The following is a 24458-nucleotide window of genomic DNA, read 5'->3' as shown; positions in this document are numbered from 1 at the left end:
TTCACATAATTTAGCTTGGAAAAAGCATTCATATTTATCCTGTATCACGGCCACACTCGTCATCCTCTGAATAAACAACGCATCTTGCTACATGCATTGAGCTTTTGTTGTCATGAAGCCTCCAGCACTGGGGATCTGAGAACATTGCACTCTTGCCCTGTGTGATGATTGTAGGGGTGAAAAAATAATAGGGATCTGCCACAATACTCATCCACCATCCTGCAGTTCCTTTGAAACACATTGCCAATTGGCAGTATTTGAAAGTGTACAATTCCACACTTGGCATTTATAGCCCTGACTAATGCTCAAACAGACCAAGTTGTATCTTTATCTGATATCAGACATTTTTAAGAAGAAAATTGACCACAATTATTTTCTCCAAGTAGTGGATTATCTTGCTACTGGGAAAAAGAAGCTCTAAAATGTAAAGAACAATAATGAACGCCCAAAATAGTAAAATGGAAAGTTATACTCCGTAAAATGGCAATTTTTGTTTCAGATGAATAAAATGCAGGTCCCATGTTTATTGTAGAATTTAAAATGATAGTGCCCAAAGTAAAAAATCAAAACAACATCCCTGCTATCACAACTTTGGAAAAGAAAACTTTTTTGCCCATCTTGCTTTCAAGCTTTTGTGTAACTCTGTTCACTAGCAATGACCCCCCCGCTACCACCCCCACAATATGAGTAAAAGTGCAATAACAGGTTAAGCTGCAAGGTGATATCCCACTGCACTTTCAGTATAATTACTTCCTTTTGTATTTCCTAGATTTATATTTGTGTTATTTTGAAGTTGTTAGCTTTTTGTGCTTTGGCCATTTTTTTGAACTCCTGGCCATCTTTTGATAGTTTTCTTGTTATTAGGTATCTTTACAATATATATGGTTACAGTGTTTAAATAAAAATTGGTTACAGAAATGATGGAAGAAAAATCATTAGATTGGGTTGAGAACTGAATAAGTTAAGAGGGCACTCAGTCGAGCGCATACCTCCGCCATGCTGTGTTAACTCAAGGGAATTCCAATTTCAAAGCTTTTCCTTAAGACTTTTCCCTGTCGGATTGATGCTCTGTAACTACAAAGTTTAAAAAAATAAATCTTATTTATTAAGAGCTTCCGTCTCATTGAGGAGGCTTCAGGCCAATCCACGCCCAACAGCCTGCTGTGAAAACTCTGCTCACATTTTGACAGCTGTAACAAATTCCACCACAGCAGCTGAAACAATCTACAATATTCTAAAAGTATAAATAACATTCTTAGAAGTAAGACTGGGCTCCCTATCTCCCAATGTTAACGAATCCTTTAAAAAAATCCAGGATCCGAATGTAAACCTGCCGCTTTGCCAAAAACTAATCAGTTCTTCCTTGGCCCATACTCTATGTATGTACCACCTTCTTCTAAGGCGGTACTTCAGGATCGAGGATGACTTTCTTCCACCCTGGGGTTGTGGGTCCTGAGGTGACTAATAAGTCCAATGCTGGATCTACGAACTCTGCCACAGGTGGGGCAGGTAGCGTTTGATGAGGCGGGTGCTCTGATTTTGTTACCAAATTTCATTGAAATCCATCCATTAGTTTTTGAGTGTTTACATACTAATGGGCGAGCCTCTGCACCTCTTCAGTAGTGGAGGGAATAATCAAATAAATGGAGTATTTATTCAGTTGGTACAATAGGAATCTGAAATGCCCTTTTGAGGCTCAAAAGGAAAAGGAACATGAAGGGTGTATTGATAATTATTCAGGTTTAACCCCATTGCCGGTGATGTTCATAATGCGCCTTTGCTCTTGACCTATGGAAGCTATTCTAACTTTCACCGATGTCTCAAACAGACTGAATAGTTTCTGCACTGATTCTGAAACCAAGAATGTCCATACTATTCAATAGCTTTTCAGTTTCAGGTGGATAAAGTCCTTTTTTTTTTCAATTTTTAACTATTCTGCTCTGGAGAAGTGTGGATGATTCATTCCGCCATTTCAGGAGAATTGGAGAACAAATGTGATGGTGTTCAGTAGCAGAATTCAATATCTTCCAACTTAGTCGATTATTTTCTGACCATCATCTATATCATCGGGGTGTACCAAAAATGTTCACTGATAATTTTGCAGTTTTAAAAAAAACAAAGCAGCTTTCTTTTTTTGTTCCATTATTAAAGAAAAAACTCACATATATAGGAACAATAGTCTAATCAGCCCCTTGAGCCTATTCCACTATTCAGTTAGATCGTGACTGAACTGTATCTTAACTCCATTTAGTCAGATTCTATTGCTAGCGCCTTTTGCAACCTCAAGATGTCCCAAAGCATTCCACAGCCAATGAAGTACTTTTGAAATAAAAACAGAACAAGTTGGAAAGCACTCCAGACGTCAGGCAATATTGGTGGAGAGAGAAAAAGAGATAACTTTTAATTTCTGAGATTGTCTCTGTTTTTTCCCCTCCACAGATGCTGCCTGACCCTGAGAGTGTTCCAGCATTTTTTCTTTGTTTCAGATTTCTTATGTTTGCAGTATTTTGCTTTTATATTGCTAAAAAGAGAGACATTTTGCTGAAGCTTTTTGTCTTGCACTCGTCAGGCCAAAGACAAAAATGCCAAATTTCAAACAATCACAATTTATGTTACACGAGAAAAGGGCGCTGATTGATTGGCAAGCCTACTTTGATCAGCCAAGCTGTCACCATGAACAAAGCAACAGGGAACTATATGCTCTCTAAGTTCTGGAGAAATTCAATAAAGGTGCAAGCCGTGAACATATTATTTTTGTTTGCAGGGAATGGGTCTTTGCATATGATTGTATGTCACTACTGGCAAGTGTAAATGAGCCACATTATGAGCTTGGCTGATTATCTCAAATTGGTTGTTAGTGTAGCTTTTAATGCACTCAGGATTGTTCAGCAAGTGCTGCCCAATCCCGAAATGACATGCAACAGTAGACATTTTGTTTCAGGTTTTGCAGGCTGATTGAGTATGATCTGTACCCTGCCACTGAAGCACTGTAACTGCAGTATGTACTATCTACAAAATGTACTACAGCAACTCCCCAAGGTACCTCCCTGTGACTCCAACATTTAGGAAGAATAAGATCAGCAGGTGCACAGAAACACGATCACATGCAAGTTCCCCCCAGGTCGCACCATTCTGACTTGGATGTATATCATCATATCTTCATTTTCGTTGAGTCAGAATCCTGGAGCTCCCTAGCGAACAATTTGAACATATCCACTTAATATTGATATTATTTACCCACTCTTTAAAATTCTCAATATTGACATCTCCAGTTCTGATCTCCTTACTAGAGAAGCAGTTAACAAACAAGTTCAGAAAATTGCCTTTTATGTGCAAGTCAACATTAATCAGATTTTTGTACGCTTAATTTTGGAGAGGAAATCATGCATTTAAAAAAACACAAAGAAGCAACTTACAATTTAATTTAAAGTATATGCACATTGTTCAGATAGTTGATTTTGTTAATATGTTATCCAAACAGAACTTTGCACACTATCAGTGCCAAAACTACAAAAAAAGGTTTCCTGTAATATACTGCAGTTCACTATCATAATTACATCTTCTGCACTAGCCCACCCACAGCCATAATTACTGTTTAAAAGGAGGATCAATAAACAATGTGTAACTTGCAAAGAGTCATACAAGCCTGCTTGGCTGTATTCAAAGAAAAGTCTCCATAGTGGCTGTGTTTGATCACAAAGAATTGTAGAACCATGGACTAACATGTTTAAAGAAATGCTTAGATGTCTAATTAATTCAAATTATTTCATTGAAGTGCACCTTTTCTTGTATAAACAGCCTTTACCAGGAAAAGATCAGAAAAGGAAATTATAACTTTTAAAGTAGTAATTAGCACACTCTTTTATATTCCATGCTTTCTTTCACTTGCTTTATAATTCATAGCTTTAGAATTCATTTCACTATGTTGTATTTCCCCTTTAATATACTTTCTCTGCTACATATTGCTTTTTAAAGTTTGCTCTAACTTTAATAATTATATTCATAAGGTGGTATAAAATGATGTAAAATTTATTGATTTGTATACCAGATTGGCAATGCACACAGGTATTTCCTCCTGTTAGTTGACCCTATTATGATCCTGATGTAACACTGTGGCATTATAAATCGATTGGCCTTGCAACAGGAATCAGATATAGAGGGTCTCCAAAGATTATTTATTTTATATTGCCTCTTTTGACCTGAATGACGCCTTTGCCCCCATCTTGAAATGGTAGGGTGCTGCTCCATGTTTCTACAGACAACTTGAGAGGAACGCCTCTCTTAAACCACTGTCAGTGTAAATCTCAGGGTTTGAGACAGGATTAGCAGTATGGAAGTCCTAGTAAGCGCATTTCTAGTAATATTAATAGCACAATTGGATTTCTGGGCTCTTATCTCACCCCTATTGCTGCTTCCCTCATTAACCCAAACTCAATCATCTTCTCACTGGTTTCATGAGTTGCACCTAACACATGCTCTCATTTGCCCAACGCTTTACTGTATCCTATGTGCATGAAGACCTCTTGCCTGCACTCAACGTCTCTCACCACTTTTGCTTAATTGGGGATACCCACTGTCCAATGTCTATAAGTAATATACAGAGAAAGGAAAGTGAGATATTGGGGGGTGAGAGCAGTTGATTTCAGTGCTTTAGGACTTCTGCCTTCAGCTTGTACTGAGTTTACTTTGTATCTTGAATTTAATTTAGCTGCTACATTCCCTTTCATCACATTTCTACCGGGCAGAGTTCCCACTCAGTGCTGTTGTGCAAGTAGTCTTTGAGCTAAAAAGCAGGCCTTAGTTGTGTTCTGCTGTGCGAGTTTAAAAAGAAACTTTGTGTCCAGGGAGGTCCTTCCGATGCAGTAGTTTTAAGAAAAAGTAGTTATTATGTCAGGTCATTCGTCCTGGATATTGGGTATTCCTTTCGCTGTTGAGATTATCTGATCCACTGTAACATTTTTGAAAATGCTAAAATAATTTAAAAGCTAACTTTAAAAACAATGGAATCTCTATCTTTGAGACTCCAAACACACACACAGGCATCAAGTAATTGTAGAGGAAGGTAGTATTCATGAATTGGTGTTAGAAACTATTGTTTTAAAAAAACATTTTCTCCCTCACCCTGTCTCATTATTTTGTTCTTTTTCTTCTCTCCTCCCCTGCGCCATCTCTTGATGATTATTCATTTGTTAGTCCCTCTCATTCTCTATCCACATTTTACCATCTGAAACTTTTTTTCTGTCTATGTCCCACTGACCATCAGATACCCAGTACATAGTTCCCTACGCAGTAGAAAAATTAACCTGTAACTTAAGTGCCTAATTATTGTTAAAAGGAAAGATATCTGGGAGAAATAATCAGTACATAAAAATTTGAATTAGGCAAATCATAGTGGCTCTTGCCACTTGGCTATGTAGTTTATAAAGTGTTACAATCCAGTTAGGCAGCAGTAACTTTTGTTTAAAGTAAGCAAGGTTTGAAATCTCAGGTGCCCACTAGGAGAATAAAGCCACAAGGTGCCACGGTTTTAAACAAAAATAAACTTTACTATACAAAGTGAGAAAAGTTAAACAATTTACAATATCTATCTTATACTCTAACATTCAGAATCAACCTGAAATAAATATGAACTAACAGGCAAACTGTGGTTGAACACACCACACTGCACATTAAATGGCAGATGTGATCAAGACAGATCCCATGAATTTTTCAGCAACCTATCCAGATGTTAAAGACCACTGTGAGTCACAATATCTCTTTAAAACTTATCCCTCACAAGGGATTTCAACTCTTCACTTTCAAAGATCTAACCTCTGAATTCTCTCAAAAGCCACTCTGACTTGGTCTGCCTCAACAACTGCTCACCTCCCGATGGTTCAGTCACTTCTCCTGAAAATGCATTCCACAGGATTCACAAAGCCACACTCCCTCTAATTGCTGGCAACATTTTCACAAGCTAGATAGCTTCAAAGCTGGTACTGCACCAGGGTTTCTCCAAAATCCAGTCTCCCGGCTACACTGAGCTATAAATGTCTCCCAGGGCTTCTCTGAGCCCTAATTGTTTCGATTGTGGAACCAGTGACCTTCTCAGCTCCCCAGGACTTCCCCTGAGCCCTAACAGCCTGGAGCCGAGTAATAACTCCCAGGGCTTCTCTGTGCACTGCAAATCATACAAGGTCCAAGCTGCAATTAACAGAGCTCTCCGAACAAACATGCAGATAAATTGAAACCAGAGAACCCTCTTAAGCTCCATCCATCTCCATGACGACGTAGCCTTTCAGGATTCACTGAATGCTTTTGAGTTAATTTAGCTCTAACTCCCAAAACATATCATCTCTCTGGAGTGCACTTCTTTGCAAGCAGTGTAAACATTGCATCTTCATTTTCCAGCTAAGTAAGCCCACCTACTTTTTCCTTGGCTCCATCACTTCTATTCTGACTCTATTAAACAAACATGGGTAATCTTCTAAACTGCCATTTTCTTTTAAATATTCTGGCAATCTCTAAAGCCCAGTATTTTAGTTACCTTACTTTCATAACAACAATATTCCCAGAATTAAACATTACCTCTAAAGTATTAACATGAACCATGAACTAGATATTCGTAACCAAAGAAAGAAAAGCTTACATTTCGATAGTACCTTTCTCAACCTCAGGATGTCTCAGCGCACTCTAGAACTAACAAAGTACTGTCGTTATTGTGATGTATAGATCAAAACTGATTTCTAACTGCATAAATTCTGAAATTGGCTATTTGCTGAAAAAAGACATGTTTTTGAAGCTTTTTGTCTTGCATTCATCAGGACAATTTGCAAGAATACCAAATGTAAAGGGAACAACAACCTCAAATGGTGCATTCTCTTTGGCAATGCCTTCACCAATCAGAGTCCACTTGCCAACCAGCAGCACTCTCTTCTAATGCAGTATAAATTCTTGGTTTCTTTACATTTATTATTCTTGCAAATCTGTCCTGATGAGTGCAAGCTTCAACAACATGTCTTCTTTCAGCAATGCTCAAGTTCTGTACTACCAAATGATTATAAATTGACTATTGCATTAGGGATCAGGATTGCCAGTAAAATAGGACATGTAAGCACTCAGATTTTTTAAAAAGTATAGCTTTGAACTAGAAATGGAAGTTAAGAAATAGAAGTTCTGTTTTTTGCAGATGTTGTCTAGAAAGAAAGTTAATACCAAAAGGCAGCTCACAGAAGTGATAGAGTGCATGGTTTATTATATTTTTCTCATTATTTGAAGAGAGTTGTGAAAATTGAATGGTGAAGTCTGTTTAAAACTGTTACTGTGTGTCACATTCCTTTCAGTAAACAATTAAGAAACATAGGAATGTGCAGGACTAAAAAAAATGTTGGGATAGACACTTCTGATTGCACCATCGTGATTAGTTACATAACAAAATTAATGGCAAATGGGACTTAATGGATGATATTGTAAATACAACTGTGTGATGTAACATCTGAGTTATTCTAATTGTCTAATCCTAGTGCCTAGGAAATACCAGATCTCCTCCAACAAATTAATTAATTTTAGTTGAGGTCTGCCACTGTAGGCTGAATTAAACATGGCACTGAGATATCCACCTCCCAGATAGAAAGTCAGGGGTGGAGCTGCACAGGGGAAGAATGACTGCTCTGCGATCACTTAACAGCAATTGGCTGTTATAGGCTGGAGACAGGTTTACCACCCCTCAGGGACAAGACATTTCACATCAGAGAGCTGCTGACCAGTCAGGGGTTGGCAGCTCTCAAGGTACCTGTAGCACCAACAGGAGTGCTGGCCATTCAGGTGATAAGAGGGCGAGTTGTGATGGATCCAAACTTTGTAAGTGTGTGGGGGTTGGGGGCTGGGATTTGAGAGACCATGCGGGGAGGGGAACCTGGGGGAGGTTTAGACCTTGTGACCCTCCGATGGGCCCAGGGGGCCAATAAAGAAGGGACCATTCCCTTGCCCAGCACCAGCCCACATAGGAAACCTGCCATGCTGGTCACTTGGTGTGGGCTTCTCCCACTGCTGGCGGTAGTAGGATGAGGCCCTTAAATGGGCACAAATTTCCTACTTAAGGGCCTCAATTGGTCCACTGGTGGGCAGGTTGTCTGATGTCAACCCCATCACTGATATAATTGCGGTGGAGCCAGGGGTGGACAGATAGGCAGCAGCAGGCCGCCCACTGGATTTAAAATGCACCCCCCTGCCCAAACTGGCCTTCAAACCAGTCAGTGGGGAAGCATTAAATTTCAGCTTCGTGTCTGAGAACTTAATCCTTTGTTGAGTGGACTGTCTTTGTCATTTTTGAATCCCATAAATGCCATTTGGGGAAGGAATCGGTCATCTGCCCTTACACAAAACAACCTTGGTGCAAAATTTAGTGGACATAAAATTTAGCCTTCGAGAAGCCACACTGTTACTGGAAATAGAAATGTCACTGATATGATTTGGGGCATACCTTGAGCCTTTATGGGGTTAAACACTAACAAAAGAGAAAGTAAGTAACTACCAATAGCCTGAAAATGATATTGTATGTATTCAGTGTCACTGATATATAGGTGTCAGTGCAATAAAATTACATACTCATGGGCTACTCCTGTAACATCATAAATACTGAATGGAAGAATAGGAAGGAATCAAAAGGCAGAACATATGGTGGCATTACTGCCATGAGACTATTCTATGATATCTTTTTTAAATAAATTATGAACTTTGGTCTTGAATCCATTTTTTGTTAATGATGGGCCTCAATACTTTCCATGCTGATGGTGTGCTAAAAGGATTAACAGTTTATAATATTGCAGTATTAGGCAGTAATTCACAGATTATTTTTGTAAATTTTATGGGGAAGCTTTTTGTTTTTCTAAATTTCTCCTCCCTCTCCAGTGAAGCTACTGTTTCTTGCAGGAATATAGTTTCATTGGTTGGCAGCAGCCTCGAAGGCCTCACCCAAATAGCTTATTATGTATGAGGTGAAATAATGAGTGTCAGCTCAATCATGAAGAGTGTTTGCTTCTGAATCTAATGTCTCACACAATCCTTCCACCAAGGTTCATAGTGATCAGGAGTGGGAATCTTGAGTCATTTTTCCTCCCTAGCTCAGGGATGCAGCAGCTGGAATCAGATAAGTCAGTGTTGATCTGGAATTGAACCTAGGACTTTCTGGTCTTTATGACATGCATGCTACTTTACACTAGGCCTTCAAGGAAGCTGCATCTTGAAGTTTAATATTAAGTTCATTTCTAGAATGGTTTGACATTTTGCAGTTAATTTACTTAAGTTGACATATATATCACCTGTTTTATACACAATTCTGTCACCAGACTTTAAATAAAGCTCACAAATAAAAATAGTCACATATATTATAGAGCTTTAAAAAAGCTTTGAGTTTGGTTTTTCCTTTGGAAAGCTCTGAAAAATTGGTATTGTGTTTTTCACTCTTCAATCCAGAACTTGTCAAATGATAAGTAGATAATGCAGCTACCCAAGTGTGAGGAAGTCGAGGCAGAGACATGCTCATGTACTGTGGCTCTGAGCTTTACCAAAATCGTTTGTTTATATGGGAAGCAGGAGAGCATATACCACTGGTAATTAGGTGGGGGGTGGGGGCGTTTGGTATTTGGCATATTTGGTGGTCCACAGTTCAGACATCAATCTCTGTGATCCCATCTGAGAAACTGGCACCTAAAAGGCTGAGTTTTCCACTTAGCAGAAGTGCCAAAGTAAACTATTCATCAGCTGTTGTTGGTGCAGCAAGGAATCAGGCTGCCTGGGACCAAGACAGAATAAATAATGGTAACATCTGCACACGTGGGTAATTTTGCTTATAATTTTATGAATTGTTTACTGAAAACTAGCACTAGTTTTAACTTGGCTTACGTTAACTTAGCAATAATTTTTACAAATGTACTTGAAGTCTACATAAAATGTTTGAAAGGGAACCAAAATTTTTTATTGATTTATTTGCTGGTCAAGATAAGTGGTGGCATCAAACCTTCCTCTACAACAGGCCCCTCCCAGCAAACATTGACACATTCCTGGGCGACCCAATTCTAATTTTGAAATTACCCAAAGAAAAATTAGATATTGTCGAAAATACTTTTATAAGTATGCAATAACAAATATAATGCATTAATTAGGCAAGAAAGCTCAAAGAAATAAAAATACTAAGATCCACAAGTTATTACCCTGAATTTTCCAATTAGAGTTATTTTGTCAACAGTGCCAACCTGTTAACTAGATTACTGCTGGCATCAAAACTAACTGCAGTTTTACTCAGGATGCTTAATGTCACACTTGAAGTCAAGGGTAGTCACTTTGGAATTTAGCTTGTGTGTCCTTGGTTGCCCCAAGATTGTAATGAGGTGTGGTGCTTGGTGGACCCAAACTGAACATTGATTAGAGAGTTATTGCTGGGTAAGTGATGCTTGATACCATTCTTGACAACTCCTTCCATCACTTTGCTAATAATTGGTACTAGGCTCATTAGGTGGTAATTAGTTAGGTTGGATTTGCCCTGCCTTTAGTGGACAGGATGCCTAATTTTGGAGCACAGGTTTTAGTGCTACAGCTGAATGTTGTTGTTGTATGTAGTTGTTGCAGTGTTCAATGCAATCCACGTTTCTTGGTGTCACCAGAAGTGAATTAAAATGGCTGTGATGGTGGAACTTCAAGAGGAGGCTAAGAAGGGTCATCTGCTTGGCAACTCTGGCAGCCGATGGTTGCAAAAATCTCAGCCTTGTCTTTTGCACACCATTGAGAATTGGGATATTCATGGAACTTCCTCATCTGTAGGTTAATTGTCCACCACAATTTATGACTACATGTGCAGAGTTTTGACCTGAACCATTGAGTATGGCATCATTTATCTCTCTAATGTGCTGCTTTAGCTGCTTAGAATGCATGTATTCTTGCATTGTGCTTCACCAGGTTGGCACCTGATTTTCACGTATGTCTGGCGCTGCTCTGAGCATGCACTTCTACACTTTTCACTTCTCCTTATCTTTAATCTCCTCCAGCCCTACTATTCTCTTAGAACTCTGCATTCCTTCAACTCTGACCTCTTGTGCATTGCCCAATTTCTTTGCCCCCAATGTTGCCAACTCTGCCTTAAAATGTGTAGAGCCCAAGCTTTGGATTTCTCTCACTAAATCTCCTCTCTCTCCTCCTTTAAGATGCTTGTTAAATTCCATTTGACCAACTTTGTAACTCACCCTATATATCTCCATCTTTGACTTGGTGTCAAATTTCTATCTGAGGTTCCTATGATGCTTTATTCTTTAGAGATACTATATGAATGGAAGTTGTTGCTTGAGTTTGCAATTCCATGCTAAATTGTGGGTAATTTTAAATTGCAAGTGTTCATGTGTACAAAGTTCATAGATGCCAACTACGGAATCCCATGATCAACTAAGAGATCATTCCCTTCAATGCACTCTGTGTTTCTTGATGTCACCAGAAGTGAATTAAAATGGCTGTGATGGTGGAAGTTCAACAGGAGGCTAAGAAGGGTCATCTACTTGGCACTTTTAGCAGTTGATGGTTGCAAAAATCTCAGCCTTGTCTTTTGCACACCATTCAGGTTTGTTGCAATCAGGGTTACTGCATAAGAGCATAGGATTTTTAAAAATGGATTCGAGTAAAATGAGTGATGGTGACACTCCCTTTAAATGTATTAAAGATGTATCTACCATATGTTATAGTAAAGACTAGGGATGGAAGCAATTACTTTTTAATATAAGCTTTTTAAGGCCTTTATTAAATTGTATATATGCTTCATCTGTATTTTGCTCAAGAGTATGACACATAGCTGAAAGTTTATGGATTATTCAGTAAAGGTAATTAGTTGAGTGAGCTGATGATGCATGGAACTGTTTTATAGAGCAGCTGTTTTTGTTGAATAATTTGGAATGGACAAAATGAACAAAAACAGAAAATGCTAGAAATATTCAGCAGATCAGGCAGCATCTGTAAAGAAATGAAAAATGTTAACCTTTGAGGCATAATTGTTGAATTCTGACAAAGGATTAGAAAGCGTGAAAGCTGAGGTCACTTAAAATGCAATATATACATAACATGCTAGCATCTGAAAGGAAAAAACTGGTTAACCTTTTAGGATGGACATTACTTGAGGACGAAATCCAAATTGAGGCACCAGGAGGTGTGCAGTATTGGATAAGACGTTTTGCCTGCTAATTTTAAGCATCTATTTCCCTCTATTTAAAAAAAAATTCTTTCTGTGGGTGTGAGCATTGCTGGCAAGACCAGCATTTGTTGCCCATCCCTAATTGACCTTGAGAAGGTGGTGGTGAACCTTCTACTCCATTTAGTGTAGGTACATCCACAGTGCTATTAGGAAGATAGCTCCAGGTTTTTGGCCCAGTGACAGTGAAGGCAACAAAAGACAGGGTGGTGTGTAGTTTGGAAAGGAACTTACAGGTGGTGGTTTTCCCATGTGTCTTCTGCCCTTGTCCTTTGAGGTGATAGTGAGTTTGAAGTTGCTGCCGCAGGAGTCTTGGTGAGTTGCTGCAGTGCTTCTTGTAGATGGAGCATACTGCTGCCACTGTGCATCAGTGACGGAGGGAGTGAATGTTTGCGGATTGAGTGCCAATCAAGCCAGCTGTTTTGTCCTGGATGGTGTCAAGCTTCTTGAATGCTGTTGGAGTTGCACTCATCCAAGCAAGTGAAGAGTATTCTATCACACTTCTGACTTGTGCCTTGTAGATGGTGGACAGACTTTGGAGAGTCGAGATGAGTTACTCACCTCCGAATTCCCAGCCTCTGATCCCTTGTAGCCACAGTATTTATATGGCTGGTCCAATTCAGCTTCTGGTCAATGGTAACCCCCCCCAGGATGTTGATAGTCAGGACTTCAGCAATGGTAATGCCACAGAGTGTCATGAGGAGATGTTTAGATTCTCCCTTACTGGAGATGGTCATTGCCTGCACTTGTGTGGAGCGACTGTCACCTGCTATTTAACCAGCCCAAGCCTGAATGTTGTTCAGGTCTAACTGTATGCAGGCACAAACTGCTTCAGTATCTGAAAGTCGCAAGTGGAACTGAACACTGTGCCATCATCAGTAAACATCCTCACTTCTAACCTTGTGATGGAGAGAGCATTGATGATGCAGCAGAGATGGTTGGGCACTACCCTGAGGAATTCCTGCAGCGATGTCTTGGGACTGAGATGTTTGGCCTCTAACAACCACAATCATCTTTCTTTGTGCTAGGTATGACTCCAACCAGTGGAGAGTTTTCCCCCTGATTCCTTTTGACTTTGATTTTACGATGGCTCCTTGACATTGTCAAATGCTGCTTTGATGTCAACTCTCACCGCACCTCTTGAATTGAGCTCTTCTGTCCATGTTTGGACCAGGGTTGTAATGAGGTCTGGAGCCGAGTGGCCATGGCAGAACTCAAACTAAGCATCGGTAAGCGAGTTATTTCTGTGTAAGTGCCACTTGATAGCGCCGTCAGTGACACCTTCCATCACTTTATAGATGATGATGGGACAGTAATTGGTTGGATTGGAATTGTCTCGCTTTTTTTGTGGATTGGGCATTCATGAGCAATTTTCTGCATTGTTGGCTATATGCCAGTGTTGAAGCTGTAGTGAAACAGCTTGGCTAGGGGTGTAGCTAGTTCTGGAGCACAAATATTCCGTATTACTGCTGGGATGTTGTCAGGACCCATAACCTTTACTGGCTTCTGTTCAACACTTCTTTCAAGAATGTATGACTGATATGGATTGTGATTGCAAACCTGTAGACCATCAAAATAAAATGATTTTTAAACACTTTTTTTATTTCTAGATGCTGCATACAGGGTAGCATTATTTGCAATGGAGCAGTCATTGAGAAAGGGGCTGACCTCAAGGATTGTCTGGTGGGAAGTACGCAGTCTGTTGATGCTAAATGTAAGCAATTTTATTAATATTCATTGTTAATTGTAAATGTGTAAAATTACCTAATTTTTAAAAATATTTTTAGTTACTTTTCTTCTCTCTCATCTGGCCTTTCCATAATCAAAACTATAGCCTGGTGATCTGTTTCTAGGTCTGGAGTGGCCATAATTCCAGTTATGGTGACACAGCTGAGATTCGGAACATATTGTCGAGCTTATGAGCTGCTTTCCTTAAAATTTTAAATTCTACTCCCAAGGACATTTCTCTCAGCTCTCTTTGTGGCATTGAATTTCTATTCAGTTGAAGGCAACTGTTGACTCTTGCTTAAAACTGTTGCATTAAATTAACACTCTGCATAAGTTGAAAGTAGCTTAAATAATTAAATAATAAATTAATAATTAAACTTGTGAAGTGTTACTCTAGAAATTAAAACATTGTGTAGACTGTGTGCCTTTAAGACTTAAAAAAAAATATTCTTCTGTGCATTCTTTTATTTTTAAGCGCACTCCCTCCCGAGAACCATACAATATAGCTAAGAGAACTTGATACCAAGTCTCTGACAATGCAACTGTTTGAGTGAACCTTGGCTTGTTCTTCCTTTTCTCGTTCTATAGCAAAGTGCCTCGCCTCCATTCGGCACTCTGCTCAAGGCCCTCACTGAGATTAGGCACTCAGTCATTTGATTTTTCAATTTAAATTAAATAGTGCACTAAATGTTTTGATATTGCTTTCTTTCCCATCTAGTTGCCAAAGAATGGGGCTTGACATCCTGCCAGCTGTCGAATATGTATCTCTTTGTTGCATGTTTAATAGTGCAATTAAAACGTTGTATTATTCTACTGCATATTTACCACATAGTCTACTATGTTGCCAATAACATTACCAACACATAAACACTTTAGTTTAATTGAAAATGTGTTGCATTTTATTATACAAATAATTACAACTTAAAGACAATATTCAAAGCTTTATTGTTTTAAACATCCTTTATTAGTTTAAACATTGCAGTATAAAACATTTTCAGGGCATTTAACTTTTTCAATTAAACATTTGGTTTACAGTAAATACATTTGACAGCTGGCAGAGTTGCCATTACCACATTCTTCAGGCAGCCCAAAGAGCAATAAAATTTCTCTCTTGCGTGCTTCTCGCTCTCAATTGTCTTGCCTTGACTAGTATCCTTTTTATAGAAAGTCTTTGATTGTATCCCTACTGTTTTCAGCAGGTTAAATCTTTTGATAAGCATGATGCGTGTGTTCAGACGATTATTTGTGTAAGATTTATTACACTTTTAGAGAGAACAATCAGAAGTTGATCCAAGAGCCTTAGCGATAGTGCTGGTGCTGACTAAAAGGCCCAGGAAGACTAATTGAAAATAGCTGTTCAGACCAGTTCGCCTGATTTTGTTCATTCTTTCATGAGATGTAGGTATTGGAGGGATGGCTAGCATTTATTGCCCATCCCTGATTGTCTTCGAGAAGGTGGTGTTGGACTTCCACCTACCTTTTTGAACAAGTTGAATAATCCGAAGTATAATCTGCAAGAAGGGAAAAGCTCTGTATAATTTTTCTTGTCCCAGAGCTAATATAAAACACTGGGACCAATCTAATATTTAGCTACTGTAGGTTAACCATATTTGTTCTCTAGATATTTATGTGGCCTAGGATTACTGGAACTGTTGAGACTGCAGATTATTTTAGTACAAAATAGCACACTGCTTTTTTTTGGGGGGGAATGAAAGATGAGAGAAGCTATAGTAGGCTGTGGAAAAATACACTTGCCTGAAATGACTAGAAGAATCTGGCAGTAACTTCAGCATGCTCATTAGTCTGTAGTCCAGTAATGACAGAGAGGGAGAGACACATCATTCAGACCTCTTGAATATATTCTAATCTTATAACCATCCCCTTATTTAAGAAAGGATGTAAATGTGTTGGAAGCAGTTCAGGGAAGGTTTACTCGACTGATACCTGGGATGGGGGAGTTATCTTATGAGGAATGGTTGAACAGGTTAGGCCTGTATTCATTGGAGTTTAGAAGAATGAAAAATGACCTTATTGAAACATATAAGATTGTTACGACTCAATGGGGATAGTGCACTGCAATATCAGGCCATTAGGCATCACTGCTCCCCAAGCCACGACAAATGTGATAAGTTTGATCAACCCACCTAATTGTTTAATTTAGGTTAACAGAATACAAACACCAGGTTAGTAAATTTAATGGCCCTGCTCCCACTCGCTGAGGCATAAAATGGCATGCATCCCGACGTCACCACGCGTCATTCAGATTTTCAGTTTGGTGGGCACACAGACGAGTCGGCTCCGCACCCGCCAAACTGTCAAAAGCCTATTAAGGCCATTTAACAATCAATTAAATCATTGACCTGAGCTGCCTGTCCAACCTTAAAATTGGCAGCCTTCACATTTTTAATGGAACCTCATCCACGAGCGGGATGAGGTTTCATGAACGTTTTTAAAGTGTTGGAAAAAATTTTTATTAACGTTAATGGACATGTCCCAGCTCATGTGACAGTTTCACATGAGGGGACATGTCCTTAAAGCTTTGTTCCCCCTTTATTCGATGTTTTATACATGAAACTAATCTCCGAGGCACCTCTGTACCTCAGGGAGATTTCTGCGCTCTTTCATGCTCATGCGCGAAAGAGCACACTCCCCGACTCAACCTACTCCCCCCGTCTGCACAGGGAGCGCTCAGTGCTTCTGGACACGTGTCATGCTGGGCGGGCCTTAATTGGCCTGCCCACACAAAATGGCGGCTCCCAGCCAATTGGGGGCGCCAATCGGCTGCGCATCAGCCTGCCCCCGTACAACCCCCCCCCACCCAATGGGGAGAAAATTCTCCCCCAAGAGTAAATAACTGTTTATTGAACAAATTGTCTTCAACCAGGAGCAAAAGAAAGAAGTATGAACTGCTAATTTCTAACTCTATAACCTAAACTCTACCCCTCCTTAAATCCCTATACATACACATATAATATTCATAAGACACACAAAAACATGGATTTTTAGGATAAAACGGTTCAAGAGTATAGGATTTGATGGGTTCATTTAGATTGATGCTTTCCAAATTCCTTTCAGTTCTTTGTTGATGACACAAGGTGGTCTTCCAGCACTTTTAGTCTTTAGTTCACTGGTTGAGCACTTGCCTTTCAATGTCTCTAACAGTGATTTTCATATTTGCCTCTTGACAGGGGTTTTCAGAGAAAGAGAGCAGGTTATAGAGATATGAGGAAGAAAGCCAGTTAGCTATTATTGTAGAATTACTGAAATTTGACACACACAGGAGAGGTCTTTTTCCCTTCAGGCTAGGAGCTATTCTGCTACACTGTTCTCACATAAACCCTGGTCACCTGGTCAGGAGCCAATTAAAATGTTGTTGCCAGGCAGTTCCCCTTTAGACCAGACTCCTCCTCGGCACCATCCTGTATTTCATGGCATACTCTGTTCCAGGACAGCAACATTGTATATATCCCTCATACTGTTCCAGTAGACATGTTTTTCAAACTGCAGCCATTGTAATTTTAATCAACAGTCCAACAGAAATAAGAATCTATGTTCTTTACACGATCCTGAAGGGGCTTGACAGGATGAACGCTGAAAAGATGTTTGCCCTTGAGGAGTAGACTAGAACTAGGGGACACAGTTTAACAATAAGGGGTCTCCCATTTGAAATAGAGATGTGGAGAAATTTTTTCTCTAGAGGGTCATGAGTCTTTGGAGCTCTCTTCCCCAGAGAGTGGAAGAGGCAGGGTCATTAAATATTTTTAAGGCAGATTCTTAACTAACAAGGGAGTCAAAGGTTATCAGGGGTAGATGGGAATGTGGAGTTGAGACCACACTCAGATCAGCCATGATCTTATGGAATGGCAGAGCAGACTCAAGGGGCCAAAAGGCCTACTCTTGTTCTTAATCTGTATGTCCATTTGCAAAAGAGTGATTAGAGATGACCCAAACAATAGCCTTGGAGTTTGTGAAGCTTCATGACAGCAAGCTAAAGAAGGTTGTCATGAATCTAGGTGAAAATTTGAGATTGATGAAAAGGGGGGGGGGGGGGGGGGCAGGGAAATCAGGTGTGGTTCAGGGCAAATTCATGTGCAGGTTGAAGCCGCTCAGAATAAGGAATCATACAAGACATAGACAAAATTCAGGCTTGGACTGGTAAGCGTCAAGTAACAATGACCATCTCCTATAAGAGAGAATCTAACCGCTTCCCCTTGACATTCAACAGCATTGACATTGCTGAATCCCCCACCATCAACATGCTGGGGATTACCATTGACCAGAAATTTAACGGGATTATCCACATAAATGCAATTATATCAATAAAGAACTCCACATGGGTAGCAGCCTGCAGTGCTACCTTCTGCTGGGGAATTGATGTAAGTCTCTGTAGTGCTACTAGAAGCAACACCACACGAACTAATTTCACAGCAAGTTTATAACACCTCTAACAAATTATAAAATGATTAAAAGTACTGCTTTAAAATCTGATTTCCCCAAGAGGGAGGTGAGAGAGGGGAACTTGGAATACATGTCTAACCATGTCACCACCTCAAGTAGATGGTTACACTACAACAGTGAACAGAAACATAGAAATGGGTTGCCTTCCTTTTCTTAGTACAAAATTGGGTATATTATGGTGGAAGAATACAAATGAGGATAGGTGAGCAGAGTAATAAAAAGTTATCCTTTTCAAAATTGAAAATATATAACAGTACGATACAGTCATAATAGAATATTTTATCATTTAAATTCTTTTGCTAATATTGAATGTAATTATTGGTCATTCCTTTTCTCTTGAAAAATTTGGATAAATTATCATTTTTATTTCTGACAATGTTTTGTTATTATTTTTGCTGTATACACAAAAATCAGTATAATCTCATAAGCCAACCTGCAACAATTATTCCTGGGGGAATGAGTTCCTTGGTGGTCTTGGCCTAGGAACTAACCTTTTACACTAAAAGCTATCATAGGCAGCGACAATTTATCCTTGAGCTTGCAAACAGATTTCTCTTCCTCCCCACCCCAAGTAAAGGGAAGTTGGCTTTACACTAAGCTTTCTGTTGTCTTGACATTTGAATCTCATACAAAAGGGTCATTGTCCTGAGCCAGCGCGATCCATCGCGAGATGAGCTTAACATCTGTCAGGAACAGTGTCCATTCTGGCAAAAGCTACAAGGCCTTTATCCTTTACAGGGTCGAACAACAGGATTTCAGGCTGACTTAGTGACTTTTACAAGGGGATTTTCTTGTAAAACAGTGCATTTTTTATTAATGATTTACAATACTTCATAGGATAGTGGAGAAGCAGTTTTGCATAATTAAGTTTTCTTAAAGGATATATATATAAATGCTGTTTTTCATCGGCTTGCAGAGACCAAGTTTATTGTTTGAACATCCATACATTCAGAAAATATATGTCTCTGCAGGCCAACAAAATTATTCAGTCCCATAGGATAAATTCAGTAAAGTACCTTGACTTTATACTGAAGATCTCTATGTCATTACATGAAAATTATACTTATTATAAAGGTAAGACTTAGACGCGTTGTGATAACATCGACAACTCCCCCACCTTTAAACCTATAGCAACTGTTAATTAATGTTATTCACCAGCTCAACTAGGTTTGAATTATTCATAGGTTTCTCCTACAATCTATCTTCCCCCTCTCTCTCAATGATTAACTCACAGCAGCTCCATTTACACCTTAAAAGAAAAATTTTGTAAGTCATTAACCCAGTCATTATCAATCAAGGTACACCTTTACTTTAGGAGAAGTTGATTGAGGATAACAGCTTGGCATGGCAGGTTAAGTTTGAAAGACTGATAATTGAGCTCACCAGCCAAATAAATTCCATGCATTTTTAATTAATGCTTTTTGACGGTCATTCATTCACCCTTGAAGGAGAAATGAGCAATATAATTTCCTTTTGTTATATATTAAATGATTACTGAAAGATTGATTTCTAGTGTAATTCCAAGCAAAGTTGAAGGTTAGGAACAATGACAGCCTACATAGCTGGTCAAGCGTTATTTGTTGCTTTGTATATTTATTTAATTTTTTAAATAATTTGGAAAAAATAAAAATGAAGAGCTTAAAAAAACTTTCAATTGATGTAAAATGGCTAATATCATTGCCCATGAACAAAATTGTTTCCATTCACTGCAGCATACAATGGTAGTTGCTAAGGTCAACCAACAGTACGGATTTAGATCCTTTTTAAAGGTGTCACCTTCAAAAAGTCAAATTGTATATGCTATGAATTATTTAAATAAGAAAAAAATTATATTTATATGGTACCTTTTACAATCATGGGTGACCCAAAACACTTTACAGCCAATGAAGTACTTTAGCGATATAGTCACTGTTGTAATGGATGGATCGATGTTGGTCGAAACATGGCAGCCAATTTGCACACACAAAGGTGTGACGAGCAGCAACTAAGATAATGGTCAGATAGTTTCTTTCTTTGAAAAAGTTGTTGGTTGAGAGATAAATATTGGCCAGGAGATTCAAAATAGTGGTATGGGATCTTTTGGATCCACCTAATTAGCGTGTTATCAAAATGGCAGAACTCCTGATGGTGCAGCACTGAATGTAATTTTCACACATCTATTTCTGCTAATTTTAACCATTTATTTAGGCGCACTGTTCTGTGAGCTACAGATGAGTGCATCAGTTCATTGGCAGACCCTTATTGTTTTGACATGTGAAAACATTACAAATTGATATGCAACATATTAATCATCTCACTTTGGTTTTCAGTGGGCTAAGATGAAACATCATTCACAGCTCCTTGATAACCAATTAAAACCCATTTTTAAATAAAAATAGAAAGTCACAGCAAGTCAACCTGCATCAGAAAGGGGAAAAATTAACATTTTGCCTCTTTTTTCCAAATGCTGTTTGACCTCATGTTTACAACTTCATATGAATTCTACCATTTTCTACTGAGAATAGGGCAAGTAATAAAAGAGCAAAGAAATTACTTTTCTTTTTTTTCTTTTCCAGTGAAATCACGGGCAGAATCTTCTGGTCGACGTGCGGGGGTGGGCCCCGCATGCCGACGTGTAAAATGATGCACAGTGACGTCGGACGTGCGTCCTGACATCACCGCGCGTCATTCCGATCTTCAGTTCAGTGGGCACGCACCAGAATCAGCTGCGCGCGCGCGCCGAGTTGTCAAAAACCTATTAAAGCCATTTATCAACTAATTAAACTGATTGTCTAGGCTGCCCACCAGCCTTAAGGTTGGCAGGTAGGCGAAGAGCCCAGGCGGCCTTCGCATTTTTCATGAAACCTCATCCACGGGCGGGATGAAGTTTCATGAAAGGTTTATAAATTAAGTAAAATTTTTAATTAAAATTCATTGACATGTCCTAGCTCATGTAACACTGTCACATGAGAGCATGTCTGAATAATTTTTTCTATTTTTTTCAAGTTTTCATAATGAAATAAATCTCTCTGAGGCAGCTCTGTGCCTCAGGGGGATTTCTGCGCGCAGGCCCCAACCCTCCCTCCTCCTCCCGCCCGCACTGGGAGCACTGAGCACTTGCAGCTGCGCGTCACGCTGGGCGGACCTTAATCGGCCGCTCACGTAAAATGGCGGTGCGCAGCCAATTGGCTGCCCTCCTGAACTCGCCCAGCCCGTCCGACGGGGAGAAAAGTCAATGCCACATTTAACTGTTTACAGTTGAGTTTGACTATGGCAGTAATAAAGCTATTTGTGACATTTAAATAGCTTAATTACTGAAATTTACTGTTTGTTTTGGTATCACTGCAATTGAGCTGAAAGCCTACAAAACTCTCTAGCTCAGGGGAATATTATTTCCTTGGACTTATCAACAGAAGGCTAAAAATGCTCTTTCTTTATACTTTTTAACAAAGCAATTCAGCATCAGGTCCTTTACCAGTGTAATTTTAGTCCCATGATGCAGGAATAAATACTGTACACACATACCTCAATGACTGTCACTAATCTTGGTTAGGGAATAGTGCTTGGTATAGGGAATCAGAACCTAAATGGCTGAAAGTATTTTTAAAGTGGAGTTAAAATAAATTATTCTCAAAGGAAGCCTCTGACTAAATATTTTACCTAGAAAAGGAAGGTGTCCAAAAGGGATTAAAACTCCCACATCAAAGGTGGCCTTCCAACCTTTTAGTCTGTAATGTGCTTCATTAATCACTCATTAATTATCAGTGTTTGTTTAACAGTCCTTGCATATTCAGCTTTCAGCTCTCTGGTGTGATTTGATTTCAATTGAAAATGAAAACCTAGACTATCCTTGGTATGATATTGATTTGGAAAACCGTTACATTAAAAAATGTGTTACATTATATCGTGTCTTCAACCAGTAACAGCAGAGGTGAAATTTCAGACAAGTACAAGGGTTACCACTTACTGTTAATATCATTACATAAAATTCTTGCTAGTTTAAATTTTCCTCTCATTCTCAATATTTCTTCTCTTTGTTCTTGCAGCAAAACACGTGAATGAAGTGATAGTAGGCAATGATAGCTTGATGGAGATATAATTTTCCTGATGTCCTGGAATCATTGTAGTTGTTCTTCACCTGGACATCATCAGGCATGGAACAGCTTCCTTGGATCATCGCAAGGCATATTAAATGCTGAATAGGAATGGGCATTAGGTTTGAATTGATTGTGCCCCTTTACAAGCAAATTTCTATTGTCTAAGATGTTGATTAATGTCGGAGTCTTTTGGAAAGCCATTTGTCAGGCATCTAAAAGATGATGTCGTTTTCTTAGAGAAATGCCAAAAATGACTTATTAATAAATGGCTTACTGACCCCAGTTCACATAGCACCTATTTAAGATCAGTGAGGATGGCAGATATTTTCCTTTTTTTAAAAAAAGTATGAAAATTCTACTTTTGAAACAACCCTAAATGATCAGAGTATTAAAATATTTTATGCACTAATAACTTTGAGAAGGTGGTTGACATGTCAACGAGATTCTCATGCTTTGAAGTTGTGTTCTCTGATTCATAATTTCTTTCTCATGAGTACAGAATCATTATATGAATCTATTAGTCTTGCAGGAGTATCAGCAGGAATTAAGTCAGCACATTAACATTAATGTGCTTCGCTCTAGAGAGATAGGAGATGGGTTTGTATCTGTTGCCGGAGAAGGCACTTAACAAAAGTAAAGTATGTACAGAAAGAAAGAAAATTAACAGGTAAATTATCTGATGGTCTTTTAGCATTGGTCAAGTTGTGAGGGGGTTCAGAAATCTAACTTCCTCCCTAGTTAATGGTGCCAAGTATTAGGGGAAAGTAAACCAAAAAAATTATATTACATTTAAGTTTGCAAGAATCAATGGGAAGCAAAACCAGTGAGGCTAGTGGGTGAAGCAACATGACCCCAGGTAGAATCATCTGAACTCCAGATTTCTCCACAAATAGTGCTGCACCATATTCACCTACCTGGATTATGCTAAGCAGGGTGGGGGGCGTGTGGAATGGGTCTCTTTCCCAACACCAGAGTTATGACTCTTATCATTGTAAAGCTTACCCATTACCAAACCTACCCAAGAGTTTGTAGAACCTTGCCTATTGCATGGCAATCAAGTTTAAATATTAGGACAGTGCTGCTAATTGAACTTGAACAATATGGTAAAGATACTTAATTGTTAAACCTGTCAGTCTTCTTCCAATTTTTACTCCTGTTAACATGTCATGTATGAAAATGAGTAATGATTCAGTAAAATTTCTGTATCTGCCATTTAGCGTGTTACCAAATATTTATCCATGTTACAATTTACTTAATCTCACAGACAAATTCAGGTATAATTTTTCTTCATTTGAATGGGCTACTTCAAGAAAATACTAAAAATAGCTTCCCCTAAAGAAGCCTATGAAATCTTAACCTATTGCTCATCCCGAATCCTGACATTACAGATTTATAAGGTTCCTACAGCTTGCCTGTATTTATCTCAATAAAAGAAAGACCTGTTTACAGCTTGGTGTTTGCTTTGATTTGTAATATATACAATTTACAGGATATCCCAAAGACACATTGCAAAACATTTTTATATCAGCATGATGTTGGTCCAGAAAAGAATTATTGCCAAAAATTCAGTGGGTCACTGAAACGACCAACTGAAACCAATATAATTCAATGAAAACTTGTATCTTAGAATTGTGCAAAGTATGATTAGAATTTTATCCCTCTAAGGTGAAAGAATGTCATGGTTTTGATCTTTCGCTAAAGGATAACTAGTAGTTACCTAATCAAGGGGTTTGGCTGTTGTATTGATAAAATAATGAATAGCTATTTATAAACCATTTGGATAAAAATATTAGTAGTTTATAAAGCTTCAAAAGAACTGCCCAAATGGCCCACCCATTCTCCTAGTTGAGTCTTGAATCATGCATTATTCCTAAAATGAGAAAATGTTTGTACTTGCTTTGGAATTGCCCAAGTGCTTTTAGATGTTACAATTATGGCATCTTTTGATGACAAAATGCAACTGTTGCACACTGGCCTTTCACAACAGAACA

At 38.8% G+C, this 24458-nt stretch overlaps 1 protein-coding gene across 2 annotated transcripts in view; it reads left to right on the top strand.

The window, feature by feature from the left end:
• Positions 1-23915, top strand: part of eif2b3 (eukaryotic translation initiation factor 2B, subunit 3 gamma) — a 113730-nt gene extending 89815 nt beyond the window's left edge. For both annotated transcript variants that reach the window (XM_041208858.1, XM_041208857.1), the window contains 2 exons: positions 13816-13919; positions 22417-23915. In XM_041208858.1, the coding sequence (XP_041064792.1) occupies positions 13816-13919; positions 22417-22469 (157 nt within the window). In that variant the 3' untranslated portion in view covers positions 22470-23915. The remainder of the gene's footprint in view (positions 1-13815; positions 13920-22416) is intronic.
• Positions 23916-24458: the final 543 nt, after the last annotated feature.

Source organism: Carcharodon carcharias, chromosome 16 (assembly GCF_017639515.1).
Source record: "Carcharodon carcharias isolate sCarCar2 chromosome 16, sCarCar2.pri, whole genome shotgun sequence".
Taxonomy (NCBI): Eukaryota; Metazoa; Chordata; class Chondrichthyes; order Lamniformes; family Lamnidae; genus Carcharodon; species Carcharodon carcharias.
The sequence above is the reverse complement of the archived record's forward strand: the minus strand, read 5'-3'. Positions and strand labels throughout refer to the sequence as shown.